The 22334-nt window shown below is 45.9% G+C and overlaps 1 protein-coding gene across 4 annotated transcripts; it reads left to right on the top strand.

Moving 5' to 3' along the window:
* Window positions 1-1459: 1459 nt before the first annotated feature.
* dlc (deltaC) lies at window positions 1460-22080 on the top strand. 4 transcript variants are annotated; one of them, XM_080888421.1, is made up of 11 exons: window positions 1460-1813; window positions 2019-2261; window positions 2497-2554; window positions 2812-3069; window positions 4151-4339; window positions 6810-6979; window positions 7997-8216; window positions 18093-18828; window positions 19056-19170; window positions 20520-20554; window positions 20672-22080. In XM_080888421.1, exons 1-11 carry the CDS (start codon window positions 1763-1765, stop codon window positions 20718-20720), a joined length of 2124 nt encoding a protein of 707 aa, XP_080744547.1. In that variant the 5' UTR covers window positions 1460-1762; the 3' UTR covers window positions 20721-22080. The 4 variants fall into 4 exon arrangements, 3 of the variants coding, with proteins under 3 accessions (XP_080744547.1, XP_080744546.1, XP_080744548.1); XR_013972391.1 differs by having other exon boundaries at window positions 19056-20554; XM_080888422.1 differs by lacking the exon at window positions 20520-20554 and having other exon boundaries at window positions 1466-1813.
* The last annotated feature ends 254 nt before the right edge of the window (window positions 22081-22334 follow it).

Here is a 22334-nt window from a genome sequence, read left to right as displayed (position 1 = left end):
TTATCATACAGCTGAGACCCCCCCCCACACACACACACACACACTCACACACTCACACTAAGGTGCATGTAATCTAGATTGAAATCTCATTTGTTGAAGTGTGTGTGAGGCGTGCCTCAGCTACGGCAGCCTGGAGGCGCAAAAGCTGAGGACCGAGGAGCTTGTTTCAGACAGCAGCTCCGAGGCTGCACCTGAGGGCGAGTGTTAGATAAAGAAAGATTATTATGAACTGTGGATCATGCAGAGCTGCTGTAGTGCAAGAGTAGAAATATGTCAAAGATCAGCAGAGATCCCTGTAAATGATTATTTTGTTTGGTTTAAGTTCGCCCCATTGCTTATGTTGATGAAAAATAACGACGTCACTCTGTCCCACTGTGACGTGTGACACCGACCTGAAGAACAGCGAGTATAACTGGGCTCCCAAAATGACTCGGTTGGTGTTGGAGAGCCCTGATGGGTAAAAAGCAAACCAGTGATGAGAAAGAAGCAAAACTCCAAACGGGACAAAGCAGCTGTAAGTGTGCGTGTGACGGACAGCTGGACTGGGCTCTTCATTCTTTTCTAACATCTCTCACAGCAGAGTCTGAGTCATTAAACTAAACTGAATGTATGAGACTGAGCCACAGCTCGATCACAGAAACGTGGAAAGTGCTTTAGTTTGATTACTATCAGGTGACTTCACTGAACACAAATTCTCAGTGATTGATTTATTTGTGTAACCTGTGCAGTCCCCGCAGATTAAAGACTGCAGATTAAAGACTGCAGATATCTTTAATCTGCAAATATAAAAAACTGTGAAACACATCAGTCCAATTCCGGACCAACAGCTGAATTTGTTGGTTTTATTGGTTTCAGCAGCTCTAAATCAAACAATAAAAGTTTCGCGCATTTTAAACTCAACCTCTGAATATAAAAATCTCAGGCGACGTGTCAGGATAAGTTGTGGTGATTTAATCCTGCCACACTAAGAACTTGACAGGACCACGTTCAGGTTCTTCTGACTTCGCTGTTTCGCGCTTCAGAGCTTCAAAACCACCCACCATAATTTCAGTCTTCCTCCCCACTCGTGGGACGGCACGCGACAGGAGAGGCGCGTGTGGTGTGCGCGGAGAGGTAGTTTCACTTCCACAGCACATTTCACTGCCTCAGCGTGCTGACCGCAGAAGGTAAATACCTGCGGACACTTTGTGACGTCACAGAGGCAGTAAAAGCAGCGCCTCGGTCGTGAGCGTTTGGCTCCTGGCACTTTGCTGCGTAATTGCACCATCAGCTGGTGAAAGCCAATCAAAGCATCCCCCCCGTCCCTCAGCCCCCGTCCCTCGTGACATCGTCACACAGAGTGTTGGAAATCTGTATAATCTGAGTGGCTCAGGCTTCGTGTTCTCGCAGCGCTAGAGAAAAGAAGCGCCTGAAAAATAAAAAGTTAAAAGAACGCGTAAAGCGTGCGTAACGGCGCGCGGCATGGGGAGTTTCACTCACTGCTGCTTTTGTTTTTCTTTCGTTCTAAACTCATTTCACAGAAACATCAGCACAGCAGCCCTCCCTCCTTGCAGTCGACGCACCTCCTTCCTGCCCTCCTCCTGAGGTATAAAGGAGGTGGGACGACAGCTGCGGTCCAGAGTTCAGCGCGGAGCGGATTAAACTTTGTTTCAGTTCGGGTTGCACACCGCGGACACTGCCCGCTCTTTCTGGAGGTTTTTCTTCGTCTCTCCGTTTGATTTTGGATCCTTTGGACTTTACGCACTGGACCTGTGGACGCGCCATGGCACGCTCGCTGCTGCCGTGTCTCCTGCTGCTCGCCTTGGCACAGACGGTGAGTGACAGCGCTCACGGGACCCACGGGGGCGTGGGGCTTTGTTGATGCTTTTGTTAAACTGTTGTGTTACGTGTTTCGGACACGCTGCGCTGCAGAAACCGCGCGCGTCGGGTTTGTGATGCAGACGTGCGCCGTTTTGCAGTGATGAATTCGTGTGCGTCTTTGCACCAGGTGACCCCTCTCCTCTCTTTGCCCCCCTCAGGCTCTTACCGCCGGAGTTTTCGAGCTCAAGATCGACTCCTTCACCAGCTCCAGCGGCATCTGTGGCCAAAAGTCTGAGGACTGCCTGATTTTTTTCCGCGTGTGCCTCAAACACTCGCAGAACGTTATTAAGCCGGAGCCGCCGTGCACGTACGGCGAAGCGTTCACGGATGTCTTCGACGCCGACTCCAACTCCATCTCCGAGAGAGAGCCCATAAGAGTGCAGTTTCAATTCAAGTGGCCGGTAAGTAACGACAGTCACGCGTGTTTCAGGCGTGACAGCAGCGCAGCGAATGCACTAAAGGAGTTATTTCTTTATTGCTCTTGAAATCTTAAAGGTTTTCAGCCACAAACATCCAGAGAAGAAGAAACTTTTCTCAAAAGCCTCAGAAAGACAAAGCAAACTCAAATGTGCCGTTTCCCTCCACGTCTACTAACATCTAACTAACTAAGATGTTTCCTTTTCCGGTTACTTTCAGGGGACGTTCTCTCTGATCATTGAAGCCTGGAAGGCGGACGCTCCAGGACGGTCCATAGGTAAACTCCCGACGCATCGCCGCCGGCTCACCGGCAGGTGGCGACAGCTCACACAATCAGGCCTCATGCTCACAGTTCATCTTCCCGCACAGAGAATCCACTCGTGATTCGTACCTGTGAACATCAACAAGCACCAGATAAAGACACTTAAAACTATTATTTGTTAATGTTTACTATCGCCACAGACGAACATAATTAAAAACACGAGTGGTGTCTTTGTCTGATGATGATGATGATGATGATGAATTTCCAACCAGAGAATCCGAACAACCTGATCAGCCGGCTGGCCACCCGCCACAAGCTGAGGGTTGGAGAGGACTGGACCAAGGGCGAGAACACCAGCAACCAGAGCGAGCTCCACTACTCCTACCACGTCGTGTGCAAGGAGTTCTACCACGGGGAGGCCTGCTCCGCCTACTGCCGGCCACGCAACGACACCTTCGGCCACTACACCTGTGACAAGGAAGGGAAGATTAACTGCCTGGAGGGCTGGAAAGGAGAGTATTGCACAGTGGGTGAGTGTCCTCTGTGATGCTTTCAGCAATTCAACAGAAATTGTCCTTTAAGGTGTAATTTTACTGCTTATGATCATTTGAGGAGAGTCATTGGTGCCCTTCTCACTTAAGATTACACCCAGAGTCACACGCTGAGCAAAGCTGTTTTTAACGGCTCCAGTCTCACGAAAATATACTAAAAACGTTCAATGATGCAACAAAACTGGCTCCAAATCAGGAGCGATCTCTTGTTTTCTTACAGTAGTGCCAGTAGTGCAACTCCTCCTCCTGAGCTCCCTCCATTTTTTATTCTAACGTTTCTCCTGCTGAGGAGGGGGGGGGGGGGGGGGGTAAAGAATGGGACCCTTGGCAGCCTTGAAATTGTGAAGTCAAGCAGTTGTCAGTGCCACCGCTGGCCCTGGTGGCTGCAGGGGACAAAAAAGAGATGTTAGAGCTTATGTCGTTTCCAGTGTGCGTGTGTGCCTCTGAGGTCTGCTCCTTTTGTTTTGAGATCAACAATGGGCCCCCAGTCGGCCCCCGGCCCGCCCGCCTTTAAGGGGACACGCGCTGCAGCTTAATGTGTGCTGCCTTGCGTGAAAGGAGACAGCATGTGTTGCTTTTGTTGTGCGGGCCAGCTGCTTCGTTCAGCACTTAACAAGCACTTGTAGGGGAGGTGTGTGTGTGTGTGTGTGTGTGTGTGTGTGTGTGTGTGTGTGTGTGTGTGTGTGTGTGTGTGTGTGTGTGTGTGTGTGTGTGTGTGTGTGTGTGTGTGTGTGTGTGTTTATTCATTCAGTTTTAAGGTGAGCTTTCAGCAGGTCCAGGTTAAAGTGAGTCTCCAGGAAATTAAAGAAAGTTAACGTGATGCAGTCATGTAATCGTGACCGTGTGTGAGTTTAAGGAGGAGTCCCTTAGACGGGTGAGGAGCTGTTTTGTCTCTCTCTCTCTCACACGCACGCGCACACACACACACACACACACACACACACACACACACACACACACACAGTCATGATAATATTTCCTCCCTTCCCTCTCTTTCTTGCGTTCTTTGACCTTCCTCCTCCTGCCCTCTCTCTCCCTGCGTCCCTCCTCCTCCCATCAGCCATCTGTGCAGGGTGCAGCGAGCAGCATGGTTTCTGCAAGTCTCCCCGGGAGTGCGTGTGCCAGCAGGGCTGGCAGGGCAAGAGCTGCGACGAGTGCGTCCGACACCCCGGCTGCAAACACGGGACCTGTAAGCTGCCCTGGCAGTGCGACTGCAGGGAGGGCTGGGGCGGCCTGTACTGCGACCAAGGTGGGTTTAAACCTGCGGGAGCGTCGCCCCGGTGGGGTTAACGGGCAGCTGAGGGTTTCCTTTGCAGGTTCAAGCATACCCCCACCCCACCCCCACAACAAACCGACGCTGCGGCTGATTTGTAACTTCTCCTTTTTCTGTTTATTGAAATAAATCCACACACTTTCAGAGCTGCAAAAAGATTCACCCAGTTTGTTGGCAACGATTTAAACTTTCAGGAAAACAGTGTGAAGCTGATGTATTTCACTATGAGGTGTTTTTCTGCCTGTACGTCAGCTGTTACTGTCCTCCCACAGTGACGCATTTTAGCTGAAACTATGATATATTTCACAACTCTCATCGAACAGCAAGTAAAAACCAAGAGTGCTCTTTAAAGATGTTTTATTTTTAGTTTAAGGAAGTGTAGAGCTGTTTTTAACCATCGTTTCTGATGCCAGAGGCGTCTGACTAACTAAGATCAGATTAATTTGTCACTTATATCTTTAAATGACCTGATATGATGCAATTTATTCACAATATAGAAGAAGCTTGGGGCTGATATGAAATGACGGCTGCATTCGTGTGGAAGCAAACCCCTTTGCAGACAAGCTTTTGGTTCACCGCATCAGTTATTTTCTGTTTCAGAGACTTTTACCTGAAATGTCAGCAGACATCGTGTCAGCAGCTCTAAATACATTTCTGACAATCTTTAGAAATAAGCTGCTGGTTTAGTTTTATGAGCCAATAACAGTTTTTAAGTGACTGTAACAATGATTACTTTATACGCAGGTTCTTTAAAGCCACGCACCACAGCAGGTTAGCCACACAAATGTTGTGTTTCATGCACTTTGCTGCTGAACCTTCAGTTCAGATGATTGTTTTTGCTGTGACGCAGTGAAGAGTAATCATGAACATTTCATATAAAGAATTTAAACATTCAGTTTTGTCTTTGGTGACACAAACTTTTGGCCACAGCGGTTTTTAAATCCCAGAACTGAGAACTGTGCTGCCATGCAGAGGTATGACCTCTGACCCTGCTCATCTGCAGAATATCAATAGATTTAAGGTTAAAGATTGAACACATTAAAGACAAATTTCCACATTTGATAACAGATCTTTATGAGGGGATGTTTTTATGTGCGTCATCTGCATGTATGCAGAAAAAAGCCACATGTACTGTGTTTAAATGAAGACGGTTATGTTGGACCAGTATAACCAAAACATGAACAATAAATATGTTTTTCTTCCCACAAAGTCCAGATAGGGCAGTGGGAGGGTGGTGGGATGGTAGAAAAGCCATTTCTAATATTCCCCTCAGACGTGACACTGCTGGTGCCTGACCGGACATCCATATGTGACGAGCTGGGAGAAAAACAGTCCCACTGTTGCTTCCATCGATGACGCCGAGCACAGAGGACACCGAGTCCTCTATTTGAACTTTTAACGGCAGGATTTGGCACCCTGGGAATGAGGATTTGCTCCTCAGCAGCATTTGATCATTTATAAAAGTAAACCTTTAGACAAAGGCACCGAGGTTGACAGCATTGTGTTTGAGCTGAAGCGGGGCACCTCAGGGCGCCATCCTGAGTCCTTTTACATTTTCCTTAATACCTTTCCTTTTATTTTCCTTTTTTGTACATATGTTCACACACCGATCACTCGCATTGATCCAAGTAATCTAATAACAGCTCACATGACAAACTTTCTGTCTTTTTGCCTCTACATGCACCGCTCAGGGTTTACATTATTTGCATTCTGGTTATGGATAATTACATTGCTTTAAAGTGATTGTTCAGTAGACTCAAAAATGTTCAGGTACCTAAAACTTAACTACATGTTGCATTTCAAATGAAGTAAACTGTCAGCTTAATCAAACCTCTCACCTCTAAGATACATCACCAATCACCTGCTGATTGATTAGGGTTACGTGGATCTGTGTTTGAGATCTGCAGCAGAATAGTAGCAGTAGAATAAATATTGTTGTAAATGTTAAATTACCTGCCTGCTGCTGTCGTGGTTAATGCGACAGTTTCCAACTGTGTCAGCTGGTTTTAGCATTTCAAACAGAAACATGTTGTTTAGTGTTTTACAGCAGCTCCATCTGTCGCTGCAGAGATGAGCTGGACTCGTGAATTATGTTTGCAAGAAAACACATGAATCGCATTGTGAACAGGGAACTCCACAGATGTGTCTGTGTGAAATTAGAAATATCAATCATAATAACAAAACCAAAACACTTTAATTTAGTGGCACTGAGGGGATTTTGTTGTGGTTTTGAGTTCGACTTTCAAACACCAAAGATAAGATAAAACTTTATTAATCCCTCGGGTGGGTTCCTCTGGGAAATTCGGTTTCCAAAAGCACAGCACCGACACCGACAAGGATTATGGTAACAATCAAAACACTAAAACAGCAGACGCCACAGTTGCCTCGTCTCTTGTTGTGGATGTTGTTGTTTCCCGTTTCCTGTAATCTTCTTTCTTCACTGCAGACCTGAATTACTGCACCAACCACAAGCCGTGCCAGAACGGCGCCTCCTGCACCAACACCGGCGAGGGCAGCTATACGTGCGCCTGCCGGCCCGGCTACACCGGCAAAGACTGTGAGGTCGAAGTCAACGAGTGCGACAGCAACCCCTGCAGGAACGGCGGCAGCTGCAACGTAAGTCAGCAACGGGCTCGGTGCAGCCAAACCTCCTTTTCTTTAACTCTTCAGATCGTTTAGGAAGTAACTCCCAACTTTACCAGCTTCTCACGTGCAGGATAGAGCGTTTCCTGGCGGAGTAGCATGTTGGAACAAAAATGCCAGACACAGTCGGACTGGATGTCAAGCTGTTAGCCCTGAGAGGTCAGAGGTCACTGATGGTCACTGTTATGGCCCGTCTAGGCGCGGCCAGACCACAACAAAAAGGCGGTCCACCCCTACATGCTCCTACATTAAACCAACATAGTGACACAGTGAACGGTCTGCCGGTTGGGTCGGGCCGAGGATGAATCACCTGGCAGTCCCTGGCGGTGTCTTCTTATGCGCTGCCTCCCGGTTGTTAGCCAGTCCGTACGATCCATCCACCCTGGATGCACCAATCATGGAGGAGCACCTGCACACTCAGTCGTAACAGTCACGCTAATCCAAATCTTGTTGTGCAAAGTCTTAGCAATCAGGGAGGAAAAAACAAAGAGTAATCAGCTGGTGTGCATTTCCAATAAAGCGTTTTTCTCCACAACTGAGGTAAAGGTCGGGGTCGGGGTCAGGGTCGGGGTCAGGTTAGGGGAATGGGGCTGTTGGTGATGATGGTTTAGAACTTAGTGTTAACACTGTTCGCTCATCATCATCTTTTAGGGAGCCTGAAGCATGAAGTAATTGTCAGTAAATGTTTCATTCATCAGTGCTGTTTATTGAACCTTCTGATAAATTAAAATAGTATCTTAAACAAAATCTCACACTAATGTTCACAAAGCTAATTCTGACAGTGCTTATACCTCAGAGGGGTAACGGTGCGGATTGCTGGTGCAAAGTCCGTGTGATTTTGCTGATGATGTAATAGTTCACCGAACTATAACCTGCACTAACTGCTCGCAGCAGGCCGCACCTTTGCTAACCGATGCTGCAGAATCAGAATCACACGCAGCTTTGCTTGTCGCCTCCTCACCTTGTTCTTCTCCTCTGTCTCTCCTCCAGGACTCGGAGAACGATTACTCCTGCACGTGCCCTCAGGGTTTCTACGGGAAGAGCTGCGAGATCAGCGCCATGAGGTGCGCTGACGGGCCGTGCTTTAATGGAGGCACTTGCATACAGGAAGACACCGGCGGGTACACCTGCCGCTGCCCGTCCAACTTCACAGGCTCCAACTGTGAGAAGAGGATGGATCGATGCAGCAGCAGCAGCCCCTGCACTAACGGTACCAGTCGAGTGTAGCCCAGTTCATGCACTTCACATCATCAGAAACACAGAGTGCCGTCTGATCTCTAACCATGCTAAAGTTCACAGTTACGCTTTCTATGTTATCCTAGTACGTTTTAAGTTCTCTTTGAATGATGTTTGGCCACAGACTGTTCACACAGGGCCAGAACGACCCTCAGACCTCCAGGCTGACGACCCCAAATGGGCTCGAATCCACAAGGCTGCAGATTTCATATACTCTCTATCTATTACATGTAAAGTCACATATTTGAAAGCTTTTTACTGCTTTTAGCTCATGAAAATCTAAAGCACTGTATCTCATATTATTAGAATGTATATAAATAAAGATTTGCATACAGAGACTTCTGATAGCAGTTGATTCACACACGTGGTTGGAGTCCCATTACCACGAACCGCTGCATCAGTGTGTCGTGGACATGGCGAGCGTGTTGTTGCTCAGGCGTTGTTGAAGCTGTGACGGCCACCAGCTCCTGTCGGGTGCGTCTCGTGTTCCTGTCGTGGTTAGCAAACCTCGTCAGCAGTTGGAAGCATGAAGTGCGCTAGCATCTTCTGGTAGATGGCTGCGCCGATTTTGGACGACACCCCAAACCATCACAGAAACCTGACATTAGACTTCAGACCCCTGGATTCTGTGTCTCCGACTTCCTCCAGGACCTTCGTTTCCAAACAAAATGCAAAACTTACTTCAGTGAAAAGAGAAATTTGGCTCCTCGAGGATCAGCTCAGTCCAGGTCAACAGTCGTCCCCACGGTTGTGTTTGCATGTAGTCAACTAGACCAAAAGCTGCACGGTGTTTATGCTGTTCCAACAGTGAACGACGCAAACCTGAAATATTTCTAATAATTTGAGATACTGGAATTTTGGTTTTCATGAGCTATAAGGCGTAAAAATAAAACTTTCACGTTTTTGGTAATAAAAATCGAATATATCAAAGTTCCATCGGCTCAGCCTGGCAGCTGGATTCAGCATCTGTTCAGGGTCACCAGCAGAGCCCCTCAGGAGCTCCTGGGCAACGTCTAAGGCAGGGGTGTCAAACTCCAGGCCTCAAGGGCCGGAGTCCTGCAGGTTTTAGATCTCACCCTGGGTCAACACACCTGAATCACACGATTAGTTCATCATCAGGCATCTGGAGAACTTCAGGACATGTTGAGGACGTAATTTAGCCATTTAAATCAGCTGTCCTGTATCAAGGTTACGTCTAAAACCTGCCCTCGAGGCCTGGAGTTCGACACCTGTGGTCCAAGGGTTGGTTTAGCCTCCTGTAAACAGTCGGCTTGATGATTAACAGGAAATAGTTGACAGACCTCTCAGAATTCACACATGTGGAGCAACACTTACTTTTAATTCAGTGCCGTGGTGACACGATGCACGCTGCTGCGTTTGCTCCTCTGCAGATACATTTGGAATAAGTCATGCAAGTCAAAGGACAGAATAAATAGAAGCAGCGAAATACTTCAAAATACGTTCCTGAGAAGAAGCAGGTCAGTGAGGAACTGGAGGAAGCAGCCGCCCAGGCTTTTGAAGCATCATCACAGCATCGCATGAGTCATCAGAGAAAACTGAAAACTGTGACTTTGCTGTGTCTCTGCTAACACACACACACACACACACACACACACACACACACACACACACACACACACACACACACACACACAGTTTATAATTGTGTGTGAAATATTGAGATACCTTTGCATTCAAACGCCTTCATAGACGTGCACGTGTGTGTTTGCAGGGACTCGTGCATTCCTAGTGAAGTTTTGACGCCACAACATACGTCGAAAACATCACTGTTAAAAATCTTATTAGGTCCCCATTAACCACTTTTATACAATGAACAGAACCAGGCAGATATTATGACTTAATACCATTTTTGAACTTTCCTCAGAAACAAATGTAACGAGAGAGAGGGCTCACGTTTGCATTTTCACCTGGTCTGCGTGTGAGCCAATCACAGGCATGTTTCACACACTGTGGGAGTTCCAGAGGTGGCTGTGGAGAGGGACACGCTCTGGTAAAGGACAAAGACGGTCGTGCTGGTTTATTTTCTCGTGCGCCTGGTCTGTCTGATCGATCGCGTGCTTTCTGAGCTGCTGCTGCAAACTGAATACAAACAGAACAGCAGGCTCGGCTTTATTGTTCCAACAGTCCTGTTTGTACTTGCCAGATAAGACTGAACCACGTAACAGCAGCCTCCTATCAGTGCATCCAAAACACGTTGGGAGCAGGAAAAGCTGATAGAAAGTTGAGATACTCTGTGCCTGTGCAGTTCAGACGTGCAAGTGGCTGACATCCATGTAAACAATGCAGTAAATGCGCACTCACGCGTGTTTAATCCGTGAAACTAATATCCGATTTGTTCGCTAACCAGCGTTGGCGTCTGTGCAGCTAAAAATAGCAGCCGAAGTCTCTGAATGAGATCGCTGCAGCTCAAAGTGTAAAGAGGGACTGAGCTGCAGGAATGTGTCCAGTCTGGCTGCTTTTCTTTATTACGTGCAGATTCTTTGAATGCTTCTCAGCTTATCAGAGTTTGGTGCTTTTTCTCACCTGCTGTTTGTGCGACTCTTCAGCTCTGATGATTTTACTGCAGTGGCTTTGCGTTGGCGGCCTTGGCTTAAAGCCTCGACATCCCAAAGGCTGGGCCGTGCATCAGTTAAACTTTAATTTAAATACTGCTATAAATCAATGTCCCACAGTGCACAGGCTGCAGTAATGATTAAATAATGACACGTGAAACAACCACAACACACAGAAATGCACCAGAGTTTCAACCAGTTCAGTTTCATTGTGTTTACTTTCGTTGTCACCCAGCAGTCAGGTTAAGTGAAAGGTCGCTCCTGTCGGAGTCAACACAGTCTTACAGTCTTCGTCTAAATAAAAAATAGTTGCAGATTCGGTGCTTTGTAGGCGCCGTGTGAGCTTGAAGATATCAGTGCATATTTTAGACATGGCTGCTACAGCTCGCGTAACCTGCTGAGGTTTTGAAGCATTTCAGCTCCAACGGTCATTTTCTTTGTTTCCTGATATTTTGATGACTCGGGTTGGCGCTGAGGTCACCGAGGATGATTCAGACATCAGAGGGTTGACTTCTCAGCTGGTATATGTGGCTTGAAGTGCAGGGACAGCCTCAGGAAAATCAAATCTCAGTGCATCATCTGCGTCACTGGGATGTTAATCTGTCTTCTGATCAGCAGCGTGTTGCTCTAAACTGCACAGCTGTGGTAGAGTTCAGGTTTGAGGTGTTTTTGGTAATAAGACACAAAAAAGAGCAAATGATGTTACTGTTTGGTGACTCCTACCTGTCTGGCTGCAGCTTTCCATTACAGTTAACGGTCTCTCCTCTCTACATGACAGAAATATAAAAAGCATTACTGAGACGAGGCCTGATGTTTGTGTTGGAGCAGATCAAAGTCACCTTTGTTTATTTTGCTGGTTCCCAGTTTCCCGGTCAGCACTGATAACATCACTCATATCTTATCAGGTTCTGGAGCCGGTAAATTCATATTCAGAATATGAATATTTGGAATTTGCATGCTTAGATGAAATGCATTCATTTGCAGCGACTCGTTTGGGGCTCGGCTTAGTCTTGCCCAGAGTGCGAAGGCTGGTGTGGAGAGAATCGGAGCTAAACTCCTGTAAACCTCACAGCGAGCCTTTCAGATGTGATAGAACATGAATTACCAGTCCCGACTCTTCCTGGGAATCGTTATGTTGTCATTTGTTGTTCTTGTTGTGAACCCAAATATTTCTCTGCTGCCAACGAAGGATAGGAGCGGATAAAACATCTGCTTATGCTTCTCGGTTTATATTTCAGTTGATGAAGCATGACATGAGCTTTATTACCCGCAGCCTAACGTAGGCTGAGAGCTCCTTAACGCGATTTAGAGCTTTGATGTTGCCATGACTGTAGCGCCAACAACGCTCGGCACAAGCAGCTGCAGAAATGTAGATTTTCATCAGCTTCACAGAGTTAAAAGCACATTAGTAGCTCTGTTCTTCCTCCACCTGCCCTCACGATGGTCATATCTGTCTGTCGCTGGCTTATGAGCCAAAGTTTATTTTGAAGACCGTCTCTCACTGCAGGCATGAGTGGAAGCAGGTTAGCATGACTGTTGTGCATGTCGCACGGCTTTTACAATAAAGTTTGCAAGCACTCGTCAACCCTGCACTGAATTGTTCCAGTGTTTGGAAAATGTTGAGTCCTTTCTGCTCTGAGCACAATTTATGATGCAAAGTTAAACGTAACTGTACACAGACGTGGACCTGCGATCTTTAAACGCTTGTAATCAAAGACATGTGTCGGGACGAGTGCCAGGCTTTGCGTAGATCCCTACTCGGACCACCAAAGCAGCTGCTAATGATCAGGGTATGGATTCAGGCCGTGTGGCTGAGCGACCTGTAGTGTCCTGTAGTGTCCTGGACCTCGTTTAGATCCGTTTGGTACCCAGAAGACTTGGCTGCTGCCATCTGGGGGCGTCTTTGCAATGACGAGGGTGCGCTTGGTCAGCATAATCAACGTTAGCCGCTCCACCTGCGAGTGGTGTTAGTGCTGTGTGTGTGTTGCTTGGCGGGAGCTCTCGAACATGTCTCGTCACCTCCCGCACAATTACAAACACTGTGTCCTCGTTGCCTTAAACAAACCTGTTTTCGCAGCAGCTCTGGAGACGAGCTCGTCCTTTTGTTCACCTACCTGATTGCACTCGACTCTGTCGAGAGTCCAGCTCTGCTGCCAGCTGTTAACAGTCTGATAGAGTTTTCATCCACGGCTCATTTCTTCCTGGAAATGCAGACCAGAGCTTCACAACAGCAAGATAACCATAAAGTCGGCTCATAGTGGCACGCAAATATCCGCAGACGTGTGTGTGATTCCTGAGAAGTCAGTTAATGCAAACGATCCAGGAAACACAGTGAAAGTTTTCATTTCTCTTTTCAAGCAGTTTATTCTTATCAGTATTATTTTCTCTTATTTGTGTCCAGAACTTCAAATTGCTCCAGATCAATAATCCATAATAGTTCAACTGTAGTTGATCATAAATATTGATTCAGGCTTTTTGGTACTGATAGCATTCAATCATACACACGCTGAATATTCAAATGTCATAAATATCACTAATTAAACTGTGATGTAACCTCATCATATACTTAAAGCACTGTGCAAAAGTCTTGAGTCAGTCACGTCTTTATCGTTTGCTTACACAGAACCTGAGTGTACAGATTTTTACACACTGGCCACGTTTTCACTCGTGTTCTGTCCAGGGCCCTGTTTCATGAAGCCGGTTTAGTGCAAACTCTGAGTAAGTATACCCTGAGATAACGAAAACTCTGGGTTTTCGGTTTCACAAAGCGAGTTTAGATTGATCCTGAGTGAGTTACTATGACGACACACTCCGTGAAGCTAACCTGCCCCCTAGCAGGTTTACTTCAACTAACCCTGACGTTCTCCGCCTCTTTGTCAGAAACCTGACTGTAGGAAGTGTCAGACATGGCGTGCTCCGTCCTTGAAGAGCCAGTAGATGTTGAAGCCCAAATTCTCCGCAGAGCTCTCCGCCGGGAGAGAGTGATTAGAGCGCGTTTGGACATTTTATCATTTCCTGATGATTTCCTGTGTGAACGTTACCGTTTTTCAGCACAATCTATAAGTTATTTGAATAACATCCTCAGGCCTAATATTGCTCATGTGACACATCGCGGACATCCTCTCAGTTCTGTACATATTATTTGTATTGCACTTCGGTTTTTTGCAAACGGGAGCTTTCTGTATAATATTGGTGACGCTGAGCACGTTTCCAAGGCTACCGTCTGTCGGGCAGTCAGGAATGTTACAGTTGCACTGAAACGTCTCCTGTACTCGTCTGTGGTGTTCCCCGGTCACAGACCCACAAGATTTATCAAAGAGGGATGCCACAAAATTGCAGGTATCAGGATGAACGAAACTTAATTCATGATGTGGTGATACTTGGACTACTACTTAAATTTTACATTTATTCTCACGGTTCCCAGGCGTGATTGGCTGTATAGATGGCACTCACATTCCAATCATTGCTCCTTCAGTAAATGAAGGAGACTAAGTGAACAGGAAGTCTTTCCACAGCATTAATGTACAGGTACATAGTTCCCTGTAGCATTTCAAACTAACAAATTATTTCATTATAGTAATGGATGCTAATTTGTGTTCTCTGCACTGTGAAGATCATATGTGATGCTGCCAACATTATCACAAATGTGGAAGCCAACTGCTCAGCCTCTGTGAGTGGTGGTGGTGGAGGACCCCCACCTGTTTTTCTGTTGGCTATAACGGGTCACATTTGAGCATACAGAGTAAGCAAATATGTACTTGTAATGTGCTCAGATAATTTCAATAAGTGCTTACAGAGGGGAAATTAATGTAGCCTCTAACTGCAATTGATTTACATCGGACAAACAGACCAAGCACTATGGCTCATAATACAATTACACCTTACCTGTTTGGACTATATTTTTATATTTCATTTTTACTTGCTGCCAGGAACGTTTGGGGCCTGTTGGGTTGCACCTGCGCTCACATCACATCACAAAATAAAATGTATGAAATAAAAAATAAAATATAATAAAATAACGTGTTAAATGGGTGGAAATCCCTAGATCAATGTTTAAATTAACACTCACGCATTGACTCTGTCGGCTATGTTTTGCCATGCATGCTCCCTTTGTTTTGCAGCTGTGGCTGTGTTACTTTTTTTCCGTGGAATTTGCATGTTATCGGCATATGCTGCCATCAGAATTTCGGCCTCAAGCGCTGTAAAATACATTGACCGCGCCTTCTTTCCCTCCGTCTCCATGGTGACTCGCTTAATCTGTGCTCCACTAATCAGGGCTTTATGTATCCTCGTGCGCGCGCCTAACTTGGGGTTAAAGCAACTCCGCGTTGACTGAACTACTTGTTATCAGCCTTTCTGAAACCGAATATTCCGAGTTGGACAGTTCGGGGTTACTCAACCCTGAGTATCGTTTTTCACTCTGAGTTTTCTAAACCGGCTTCCTGAAATAGGGCCCTGATCTTGTACCTGATGACACAAAGGCTCCTAACAAGAGAACCGGTGTCGTGTACGTATAACACACAACTTAGCCACTGTGAAATTGTATCTTTAGGCTCATTGTTACCAGCAGCCTGTCATAAACACACATCAGTTGTTTCCATTTCTTTAGTTCAATCAAAGATTTCACATTTTGACATAAAAATATTTGGGGGTGAAAAAAGTGATTTCCAAGCAGCCGGATGTGTCGTGTCATGGTGTGCGGTGTGTCGGGATGATGGTCGCGGTCATCCTGATGCTGCAGGATCAGGTCGGTATGCAGAGAGGTCGGGAGAGACACGGTAGAGGCTCTGTATTATTTGGGCTGTGGTCAGTGGTGTTGCAGATCTTTATGCAACTATGAACTCTGAAAAAGAACCATCGGATTTTCTTCCACCGTGTAGTACCACCTGGAAACCGTCTGTCTGCTAACGGCTTCATTTTTCAGCACAGTGATGATTCAAACACAGGGCCGATACAGTAAAACCATTCCTTCATGGAAAAACACACATCTGATCAGTCATTGGTCGGCCTCCCCAGAGCCTGGACCTCAGTTTGGGATCATCCCGACAGAGAGAAGAACAAAAGGCAGAAAGAAAAGCTTTGAATCCTTCAGGACGTCTGGAGAACTGTTCCTGAAGATCCTCACAGACGTTACAGAAGCTGGCACAGAGGTCAAGCTGGAACCGGACAAACTCCCCAAAAAACACAAGGAAATTTGGATAATTCAAGACTTTTGCACAGTATTTCATGTGATTTAATTCAGCGTGTTTAATGTGCAATCGACTGTTTTACATCTGGGGGGTTGGGGACGTCTGGGGATATCATGCCCTTGTCAGGCAGACAAGATGTCTGAGCTGTTTAGAGCTGTGGAGATAAACATATCCTCACCTCAGAGAACGTCTGTGAGAAAGTTTGAGGGATAGGAGAGTTATCAAAAACAGTATGAAAGCATTCTTGTGTTAATAAAGGAGGCGGATAAACTTGACTTCTTTCCCACAACAGGTCTGCATCTTTGCTGCTGCCGTAAAGAGTCAGAAGAGCACCAGATATCGTAGAGAAGTATTTCCAACAAATAGTTTTGGGTTGTTTGAAGAAACTTGACTCATTAGGGATGGACGTGTCCTGTGGCGGACACTGGGATGTTTGTAGAGACCGCTGCCTCCGGGGAGTGTCGTCGCTACGAGCAACTGTCCTGACCTAATATGCAAAATGGTTTTGGTGAGACACGAGTGTTTAGATGCTAGATAATGTTTTTTATTCTCTGTAAGTAGTGTTAATGTTGTAGCTGACAGCCGTGTGTGTGTGTGTGTGTGTGTGTGTGTGTGTGTGTGTGTGCGCGTGTGAGGAAAACACAACAAAACCGCTGGAGTTCAGATTTTAACGTTGATCTGGCTCTAAAGCTTGATATTTTGCACCGTGCAGGATGTTTTGCTGTTTGATTTCTATAATCTGTGGTCTGTGGTTGGGTAACCTGTTCTCGTGCGAGCTGGGCCAACAGTCAGTTTAAAGTTTCACGTCGTTTACGAGAGGAGACGCATTATCAGGGTCAGACGGCTCCACCGGCAGACCTGGCATTAATAAAGGAAGCATATCTCAGAGTTTATAATTAAACAACAGTCATCATCGGCCTATCATCCGCCCCCGCTTCTCGGGGTGCCTGTCGACCCCTCAGTTCTCCCTGAGGTTCTCATTAACATGTGGAAACCGCCGCCTGCTTATCTTCAATCTGCAGTCATTCCTGTCTTTCAGTGAGCCTGACAGAGGGTAAAAACATACTGCTGCCTGATAGATGACGCTGTGCTCTGTTTGCAGTGTTGCAACACAGAACAACCAAATATGGGTCTGTTTTTACAGCACACAGCCTGCAGTTTGGAATAACAGCCCAACATGAACCCATACATGGCTGCAGGATCAGTGCCTCTCCCCTCCTAAAAATGCTTTTAGAGCACGAAATCCCAGCAAAAACAGGAGAAGATGCGCATCTTCTCCTGTTTCAGAGAAGTTAAACTGAAATGACGGATATGGCTGTTTAAGTTTTATAGTCCACTGTTCTGGCAGATCACATGACTTCCTGGTGCTGGAAAACAACTTCTCAGGATGTTTCTAATCACACATGTTTTTCTGAGGGGCATCTGTTGAGAGGAAATGTTGTAAAGAACATTTTTCCCCTCCCGCTCTCAGCCCCGCTCGTCCTTCCTCTGTCCAGATGGAGTTTGCTTCGTTGTGGCAAGTCTGCAGGGTTCAAAATGTCTTCTGCACACTGTCGGCTTAATTATTACCACAGTTTGTCAAATTTTCAGAAACCTGGTTTCTTTTCTTTCTTTCTTTTGTTGTTTTTTTAGAATGAAACTGTGGAGTATTTAGCCTCCTCCGGCCTCCCCCAAGGCTCTGCTGTGGTTCCCCTGTTTTTTCTAGTCCACATACTAATACTCAGAAATACCAGTGAACGTATGAGACGTTTAGAGCGATTCAATGATGAGTATTTCACAAAAACCTTGTTTCCCGTGTCTGCTGTATGGCTTTAGCTCGTAAGCAGGGCTGAAGGCATCAGAATCTATTAAACGTCTACACACTTTATTTCCTTTCCAAATGATGCTTCATGGCCAACATGCTAACTACATATCTGGTAACACTTACTGCTCAGCAGAATAAATGACCCTAAAACTGGGGCCCGTTTCACCTCTTTGAAGTCTCAACATCAGTCAGTAGCAGATGAACATCTGCCCTCTTCTGCTTTACCTTGCCAGTTGTTTCCTCCAGTTGTTATTAACACACACCTGTTTTTTTCCTGTCTGCAGGTGCTCAGTGTTTTGACGTTGGCAGCATCGTCATGTGTCGCTGTCAGCCAGGCTTCACCGGCTCTCGCTGCGAGACCAACATCGACGACTGTGCCAGCAATCCCTGCAGGAACGGCGGCACCTGCTTCGACAGAATCAACAACTACAGCTGCACGTGCACCCTCGGCTTCTCCGGCAAGGACTGCACGGTGCACGCCAGCCTCTGTGACCAGTTCCCGTGCGAAAACGGCGGCACGTGTTTCACCCACTTCACCGGCCCCGTGTGCCAGTGCCCGCGAAACTTCATGGGCACGCGCTGCGAACACTCTCTCAAGCCAACTGTGAAACCGGCCGCGAATGGAGACCCTCCAGCGGCCATGATTGCCGCTATTGCTCTGGGAATAGTGACATTTTCCCTGCTGGTGTGCGCCGCCATCTTCGTTCTGCGCCACCTGTACCGGGGCAGGGAGCTGAGAGCCCTTTCCACGTCAGTAAAAAACGACCTGGAGACGGTGAACAACCGCAACGCGGTGATTGGCGGAGGGGCGCCCAAGAACGGGAGCTTACCTGGAGCGACTCTGGGCAGCCTGAAGGAGAAAGAGGCCTTCCTCCTCCCGGGAGCTCATCTTAAAATGTCCAATAAGGATGTAGCGCTGGTGGACAAGGGCAGCGACAACGTGGCCATGTTTAAAAACAAAATGGCAGATTACAACCTGGCAAAGGAGGAGCAGCACCTGGACAAGAACAAGTATGACCTGTAAGGACCTGATGGTTTGATAGTTATCTCTGTTTCTGTTTGTGCTTCGTTCCTGTGAGTTTAATTCAGACAAGTCGCAGCTCGTTGTGTCTTAACTGATCAGTCCATGGTGGGGGGGGGATCTTCACTGAGTCTTGCTGTCAAAATCTTTGTTTGCTGTTGGATCAACCTTCCCTCTCTCCGTCTGTCTGTCTGTCTGTCTGTCTCGCTCTTGTTTCCTCTAACAGTAAGAAATGCGAGCCGTCCGTCATCGTCCCTCCTCTCAGTTTTGCAAAGGACAGTCTGTATCACTCAGTGTTCATCATCCCAGACCAGCTGGAGCAGTGTGTGTTTGCTACTGAGGTGAGGAACACAACCACGCGAGCGTTTATCTCTCCGTTGTTGACTTGGGTCGATCACATTACTATTACAAGGATTCATTTTGTTAATGGAAGAGTGGCAGCGAAACGCAGAATGGGAGGCTGAGGAAGGTTCAAAGTTCAAAGTTGTCTTTAAACATCTGACACTGAATTTACACTTTGGTTTTTCTCTGCAAGCTCGACGAAGCAAAATTAAACTTGGTTCAACGTGTCTTTGCTCAGCATGTCCAGAGCATTAAATTCATACTGTTATACAAATGACTTGAACTCGATGAGGATGATGGACAGCTGTGTGTGTGGGTCCAGTGTGTGCACAATAATCTAGATAAAAAAAGTTAGTAACTGTTAGTAACATTTCCTCTAAAAGTGGAAATGAGAAGGCAAATTTAGAGCAGCTGACATCGGCAGAAAAAAGCCACCAGGATTGTATTTTTCATATTATTAATAGTATTTACCGGTTTATTGACTTGCTTGCTCGGTGCATGGGAGAGGTTCACTCTCAGGGCTTTTGTGCCACAGAGAAACATTATTACTGTTAATCGTCTGTTTTATGCAAACTTTTTGAAATAATTAATTCTAAATGTAGCCAGACTCAAAGTCTCACGTCAGGACTTCATCTTTATGTAGGCCAGGGGTCCAACTCCAGTCCTCGAGGGCCGCTGTCCAGCATGTGTTCAGGTTCTGAGTCTTGCTAATGACCTACTAATGTTATTCAGGTGTGTTGCAGCGGGACACATGGAAAGGTTTCAGGACAGCGGCCCTCGAGGACTGGAGTTGGACCCCTGATGCAGGCTCTGCTATTTTAGCATCACAACATTGTGATTGGTCGGTTGGAGTAATATGATATGCACCAGATGCCCCTTTCTTTCACTCTAATGCTCAGCACTGATGTTTGCATGTCTTCTGGCTACAATGTTCCAGCTTATCTGTAAGTCCATAAGAAAGAACAAAGCTGTGACCTCTGAGTGAGAGATTTTTTGCAAAAAACTGGAAAAAACGCCCCCCGTAGGGGTGAGAAAATGAATACATCCTAGTACTGCAGTATTCTGTGTGACGATGCAAGGACACAAAATATTAATGTCTTATAAATTCAATTAAACTGCTGGCAAATTGTGCTATGTTATTGCAATACTGCGCCTATCACAAAATGTAAAGAATGCTAATATCCCGTCGTCAGTGTTATTGTTTAGATATCGTGCTGACCTAATCACAACTGTGAATGTGAGAGTCAGCGACACTGATTTCACTGCAGCTCCATAAATTGCAGAGAAATGAAGCACAGCAGTGTTTCAGGCGGGCTGCTCGCTGAAAGTACAAACTTTTTTCTAACAGGTCCGGACTGGTCCCAGTGCCTCCAGGTGGAAGAGGTTAAAAACACTTATTAATATTTCTTCTAACGTTGTGCTTCATGAATGATGTTCATGGCGCAGTGCAGTGATGCCGTACGCTGATGACTAACCGCTGCTTCTCTGTCTCATTCTCAGGTATAACCTGAGATTTTTCAGACCACCAGCAAAGGATCTTTTCTGCTGAGGGCCTGAAAGTGTTTTGTCCAGAACAGTATACCCAGAGGATCTATTCTACACACAGTTTTTTAATTTAATATTTATTACTGCTGCTCAATGGAGAGACTTCTGTTGTTTTAGTCTGCTTGGATACTGTCAATGTTCGGATGGCAATGAGAAGACGAGGGAGGAAAGACTGAACGTCTGGCATCATTTGCACTATTCATTCTTTAAATCTTGCCCTGACTTTCTGTCTCTGCACTCTTTCTTAATCTTCTTTGGATCCACGATCGAAACGATCGAAGCGAGAATTGTCCGCCTCTCACACAGACGGGTGCCTTAGCTATGCTCCCTAATTTCGCAATCATCAGAGGACCTGCTCGCAGAAATGGGAGGCAAACCTCTTTCTTTTAGGTCAAACAGCCGTACCTTTCCACAGATCATGTATCTGTGACCTGGGCTGGATAGTTTGTGACAACGATTCTGTCGTCCACCTTCAATCGCCGTTCAATTTTTCCTCGTCACATTGTGGCCTGTTCAGTATGAAAAATATCCGCCTTACAATCACCAAACCTGCAGAATCCAAAGTGCCTCTGTCCCTAAAAACATCAAAAAGACTTGAAGCCAGCAATCAGAGTGAGAACGTCACTGTCTGATGTTCTCCCAGAAGACTGGACGAGTTTTATTATGGTTTTTAATGGTAAGTTCAAATCCTGCGCTGAGCCTGTCAGTCCACCCGTCTCTGAGCCCCAGTTGTATCTCCAGCCTTCAGCCCTGGATATTAATCGCTGTGTAAATGATGTTTCAGGTGAACTGGGGGGGGGGCTTTGTTCCCCTAATAACAATCAGCTGTTTCCTGCCTTTCCGCCTTGTGAATTGAAAGATAATCAAAGTCGAACCGTTGGGCTGGATTCATCGTACGGGTCCATTTGTTCCCAGCTGAATTTTATATTTCTATTAATCAAAAAGCTAAACTTCAAAGCTGCCTTCATGAAACCGCTGCAGACCCAGTTCAGTCGGTCTGACAATAAAAACGCCGCTGACGGGTTTTTTTGCTTTTATATAAGAAAAAAAAGAAAACGTTTTTTATCAGTGAAGGACTCCAAAGAGCTTTTATTCCTTTGTTTTTTTTAATAATCCATTTGATACCAAAAATACGTGTTGTTCTTGTGTAGACGTGTCTTTGTATTATCTTCATTAATTTAAGAGAACAATGCAATGTGTACATACCTCCCAGAAGAACGTTTTCCTATTTAATTTTGCTCGTTGTAAATAATTTTGTATTTATGAAAGAGAATTGTACATATGTCTACGTTAATGTGCCCAATGTCTCCATCAGAATCAACAAATATATATTTTTCTTAAATAAATTAGAAAAATAATATTAACATTATCTGTACTGTGTTTTTCTTTCTGTCTGTGTAACCGAGACTTTGTACATTTCCATGTCTACAAACTAAATTTAGGCTCTCAGTTGAGCCTCCAGCTTATTTTATGTCGAGGACCAAAACTGCCGACGTGTTAAATGACAAAAAAAGGAGGTAAATACATGACAAACCACAATAAAAGCAGTCGTAGTCGAGTATTTCATTTATTTACAGATTATACCCATCATTTTTTTTATGTCCAGTGCTCACAACAT

This window comes from Rhamphochromis sp. 'chilingali', assembly GCF_963969265.1.
Source record: "Rhamphochromis sp. 'chilingali' genome assembly, chromosome: 8".
Taxonomy (NCBI): Eukaryota; Metazoa; Chordata; class Actinopteri; order Cichliformes; family Cichlidae; genus Rhamphochromis; species Rhamphochromis sp. 'chilingali'.
The sequence above is the reverse complement of the archived record's forward strand: the minus strand, read 5'-3'. Positions and strand labels throughout refer to the sequence as shown.

Bases quoted from the DNA above. Each gene is read 5' to 3' on its own strand.
- dlc (XM_080888420.1), top strand. From the start codon at position 1,763: ATGGCACGCTCGCTGCTGCCGTGTCTCCTGCTGCTCGCCTTGGCACAG. The intron at 1,814-2,018 runs GTGAGTGACAGC...TGCCCCCCTCAG, and splicing joins TGCTCGCCTTGGCACAGACG to GCTCTTACCGCCGGAGTTTT. The intron at 4,340-6,809 runs GTGGGTTTAAAC...TCTTCACTGCAG, and splicing joins CGGCCTGTACTGCGACCAAG to ACCTGAATTACTGCACCAAC.